This window comes from Lathyrus oleraceus, chromosome 7, assembly GCF_024323335.1.
Source record: "Lathyrus oleraceus cultivar Zhongwan6 chromosome 7, CAAS_Psat_ZW6_1.0, whole genome shotgun sequence".
In the NCBI taxonomy this organism is placed as follows: domain Eukaryota; kingdom Viridiplantae; phylum Streptophyta; class Magnoliopsida; order Fabales; family Fabaceae; genus Lathyrus; species Lathyrus oleraceus.
The window spans coordinates 527,686,126-527,690,919 of NC_066585.1; the positions used below are offsets into that span (position 1 = coordinate 527,686,126).

General features: G+C 33.0%; 1 protein-coding gene across 1 annotated transcript; it reads left to right on the forward strand.

Annotated features, from left to right (window-relative positions):
• The first annotated feature begins 2,049 nt into the window (after positions 1-2,049).
• On the forward strand, positions 2,050-4,547 carry LOC127107863 (GDSL esterase/lipase At5g33370). The gene is made up of 5 exons (XM_051045204.1): positions 2,050-2,470; positions 2,592-2,719; positions 2,994-3,236; positions 3,723-3,981; positions 4,141-4,547. Exons 1-5 carry the CDS (start codon positions 2,158-2,160, stop codon positions 4,371-4,373), a joined length of 1,176 nt encoding a protein of 391 aa, XP_050901161.1. The 5' UTR covers positions 2,050-2,157; the 3' UTR covers positions 4,374-4,547.
• Positions 4,548-4,794: the final 247 nt, after the last annotated feature.

Below are 4,794 nucleotides of genomic sequence, written 5' to 3' on the forward strand. Positions count from 1 at the left end.
CGTTTATCTATCGTCTTATGCAAAACTCATTCAAGTGCTCTAAAATAATCTCCAGACATCCATCATACCTCGACCTCAAATCGCATATATTTTTCTTTTTGTGAAATTCATCACTAGCGGACGATCAATGAAAAATAACATCGGAACCTTTTAAAATATATAAGGCACATGTTTTAGACACTTTAGCTTTTATCACTTTACCATGCGAAATTTTCAACATCCTATGTTCAACTCTAGTGCAACAACCTAGATCATCAAACATGCTTATGGATAAAAGATTTCTTTCGAGCTCTGGAACATACCTCACGCTATGAAGAAGAAACTCACAATTATCAAATATTTTAAGTAATGACCGTACCAATACCATGAATCATGCAAGCTTTATTGAAACCAAGGTGAACTACTCCACCTTCCTCTAGCTTCAAAGTCTCAAAGTATTTTTTTAGACAAGTGTAATAAGAGCAACCTAAGTCCATGACTTATCTCTCTTCAGTATCCAAATTTGACACTTATAGTGCACCAACACTCTCATAACTATCTTCATCTGAGGCAAGAGCAATCTCAATAGAATAATCATTTCCCCCTTCTCTCGTGACAATACCTCATGAAGTGATTGGTTTTCTGACAAGTAAAGAATTTAAACCTTGACTTGTCAAACCTATTTGATTTAAACATCCATCTACACTCATTTCCTCCTCTTGAGACACCTAAGCATTCACAATCATCGCCAATCTTCAAATGTTTCACCTTTGAAAATTATTTGGATCTCACAACCATCTAGACTTCATCCAAAGTAATAGTACCTTCATTATAATAAAAAATAACATCTTTAGAGTGCTCAAAGGATCTGGGTGATGAGCTAAACACAAGTAGATCCTTGTCCTCATTATCAATCTTCACCTTAATATTCTCCAGACCGTCAATGATCTTGTAAAATCATGTCAAATGCTCCACTATGGATATGTTCTTTATGCTTCGAAATTAGTTAAGTTGTTGCTTCAGACACAACGTATGAGACAAAGATTTCGTCATATACAATTATTCATATTTTTTTCACTTTGAAGTCGTAGACTTCTCCCAGGAGACTTCCCTTAGAGCTTTATCCATGAGACACAAGATAATGCCACTTCTGACTTTATCTACCATCTCGGTCTTCTCTGCTTATGTAAGATGTGCATGCATTGATGCTTCACCCTTCAATGCTTCAATACACTTCTCTTGAGTTAAAATCGCTTACATCTTCACTTTCCACAACTCAAAATCACTGTCTACAGAAAACCTATTGATCTTCCATTTAGAACCTATGGTCCTCACTTGTAAACAAAATTCTTTTTCCCCGCGGTGGATGCCACTTGTGGTAAAGTTGAAGTTTCAATCAAACAACAAAATTTGATGTGTTGGGACAAAGAACAATGGCAACCAAAATAAAGGGCCTTCAGAAAAAATGACTATTTATGCAATAAAACAACAACTTACCTCAACTGAAGAAGATAAAAAACAATAAACATAAAAAAAATGGAATTGTCTGAGAAGACCACCGTTGTCCTGACCCGTCGGCCACCACCGTTCTCTGACAATCGGATCTATTACCGCAGCTGATTCGCTGACTGTCACCACTATCTACCATTAACCTTTCGTGCGCCGCCGTCTTCATCAACTTCCAAACTAATTTCTAATTTCTACGATGTCGAAACATATTTATTTTTCTTTATCACATAAGTTTTTAAGACATAATTCAAACAATAATTTGTATTTAAATACTATGGTCTAAATTACAATAGTACCATTAACCGCCTACTTATGAGTCATATGTATGAAGAAAATGAATTCGACTGTCAGTCCTACACATTTAACATAGTTGTGATCTTTGCATTGAAATAGAACAATATATATTTTAATATAATTCCAACTTAAAAAATAAGTTAAATCTAGATGGTCCCATCTAGGTGTAAAATCCCTAACTTGATTTTGAAGAAAACACAATTGCAAGGAAAAAATAGCATATTGTGTGTCCAATAAATTTTCCAACAAAAAACTAATTACTATTATAAAAGAGTGGTAGATATTTCTAGTGCTAAAGAGTGGGTAGATATTTCTATAAAAACAACATCATAATAATTGAGCACTATATATAAGTGACTTAACTTCCTCACTCAAATGCACATTTCACCACCACCTATAGTTGGGTTTAATTTCTCTGAAAACTTAATTCCAATGGAACAAAACAGACAAATGAATAATATTATTCTTTCAATCTTTCTCTGTGTGTTCATCACCTTGAGCATTGGTGTTGAACAAATTGAAGCTGCAAGAGCATTTTTTGTTTTTGGTGATTCACTTGTTGACAATGGAAATAACAACTTCCTAGCAACTACTGCTCGTGCCGATTCATATCCTTATGGAATCGATTCTGAAACTCATCGAGCTTCCGGTCGGTTCTCCAATGGCCTCAACATGCCCGATCTTATCAGTTGAGTTCTAGCAAGTGCTTATCTTTAAAAAATATTTATGATACTAATAATTTGAAGTAATTTATATAGTTTTACTAGCTTTCATGAAATTAAAGTGACTATATATTATGAATGTGATAGGTGAGAAAATAGGGTCAGAACCAACATTGCCATATTTGAGTCCAGAGCTTGATGGTGAGAGGTTACTTATTGGTGCTAACTTTGCTTCTGCTGGAATAGGAATTCTCAATGACACTGGAGTTCAGTTTGTAAGTATCATTAATTTTTTTTGGTTCTTTCTAATAACATAAGAACTGTTGCTAAATGTAGTTACTGTAACACTTTGTGACCGTTGCTAAATGTAGTTACTGTAACACTTCGTGACCGTTGCTAAATGTAGTTACTGTTACACTTTGTGACCGTTGCTAAATGTAATTACTTTTAACATAAAAAGCAAACATACCCTAAATTTATCTGTATAACTATTGTGACACATTGAACTATTTGTTATTACTATCTAATTATTGAAACTTAATTTTGCAGATTAACATAATCCGAATTACCGAACAATTAGCATACTTTAGACAGTACCAACAGAGGGTTAGTGCACTAATTGGAGAAGAAGGAGCACAAACACTAGTGAACCAAGCATTGGTACTAATAACCTTAGGAGGGAATGATTTTGTGAACAACTATTATTTGATTCCATTATCAGCAAGATCTCGGCAATATGCTCTTCCCGATTATGTCGTCTTCCTCATTTCTGAGTATCGCAAAATTCTTATGGTACATTCATATCCTTCTACTTCTCTTTATTATCGTCCATCGTATAGATTTTTTCGAAGATTTATTATTACAAATTAAATAGGTATTTAATGTATATATTTTCTTGCTAAAAGTTTAAAACTAGTGTAACAGTTCAATTCATAAATTATAAAATCCTATTTAAAAATGTTTTAACAGTGACAAATCTGTAAATAAGAAATATTCATTTTTCCACTAGGATTAATGAGGAATAAAAATGTTTATTTTTGTATTTTTTTTATAGAAATGAGATAATTAATGTTTTGGCAAGCATGTTATGGTAAGATTCGATTGGTAGTTGAAATTTAGCAATAAATATTAAAATCCACATAAATTCCACCACCAAATACATGACCATATAGTAAAAACTCATAATTAATGCTCTTACATATCCATCCATCATTATTATTTTTCAGAAACTAACAATTCATACCAATTGTGTTATAACATTGAATTAAATGCACACAGAATCTGTATGAGTTAGGAGCAAGAAGAGTTTTGGTGACAGGAACAGGACCATTAGGTTGTGTACCAGCAGAATTAGCTATGCATAGTAGAAATGGAGAGTGTGGTGTAGATCTTCAGACAGCTACTAATATGTTCAATCCACAACTTGTTCAATTGATTAATCAACTCAACTCCGAAATTGGTGGTCCTAATCATGTCTTCATTTACGCAAATGCTTTCGCTATGCATTTGGATTTCATTACAGATCCACAAGCATATGGTATACACTTCAACCTTCATTTACTTAATTTTGTGTTTTTATAGTTGAGTAGAGATATCAGACTGCAGAGTCGTTGGTTTGAATCTGCGACATGTCACTTATTATGTTACTAGACTAAAAGATAAAACATATTTATAATTTTGAATTTTTCAAATGCAGGATTTGTGACATCAAAAGTAGCATGTTGTGGTCAAGGAGCATACAATGGAATTGGACTATGTACTCCAGGTTCAAACTTGTGCCCTAACAGGGATGTCTATGCATTTTGGGACCCATTTCATCCATCAGAAAGAGCTAATAGACTAATAGTTGATAAATTCATGACTGGAGCTACGGAATACATGAACCCTATTAATATTAGTACAATTCTTGCTTTAGATTCTAGGGTTTAATTATGATTTAATAAAATTCTAGGACCTAATGCTTCATTAATATTAGGGTGGTGGTTGTGAAGACCTTATCTTTTGGAATTTGTTGTATTCTTGAATGTTTAAGTCTTTGATTTGATGGTGTTTGTGTCATGAAAAATAACTTTGGTTGTTAAATGGCTTGTTTATTTTTGCTTTTGATTGGAGTTCAATTTTTATATTAATTGTTATGCAAACATCAAAATTTCTATACGGAACAACGTGGTAGTTCAATGGCAGCTAGAAAATGAAAGCACTGTTTGTTTGGCTTTGCATACTACCGCAACAATAACAAAGGATGAAAGTTTTCTATATTTTATTTGATTAGTATGTATATGTACAACAATTCTGAATGAGCAACAATATTTTAAGTTTTATACCATTAAATGGAGTCGACTACATGGAT

Excerpts from the sequence above, each read along its gene's own strand:
- LOC127107863 (XM_051045204.1), top strand. The coding sequence starts at position 2,158 with ATGCACATTTCACCACCACCTATAGTTGGGTTTAATTTCTCTGAAAAC. Across the intron at positions 2,471-2,591 it reads CAACATGCCCGATCTTATCA|GTGAGAAAATAGGGTCAGAA; the intron begins GTTGAGTTCTAG and ends TGAATGTGATAG. Across the intron at positions 3,982-4,140 it reads TACAGATCCACAAGCATATG|GATTTGTGACATCAAAAGTA; the intron begins GTATACACTTCA and ends TTTCAAATGCAG.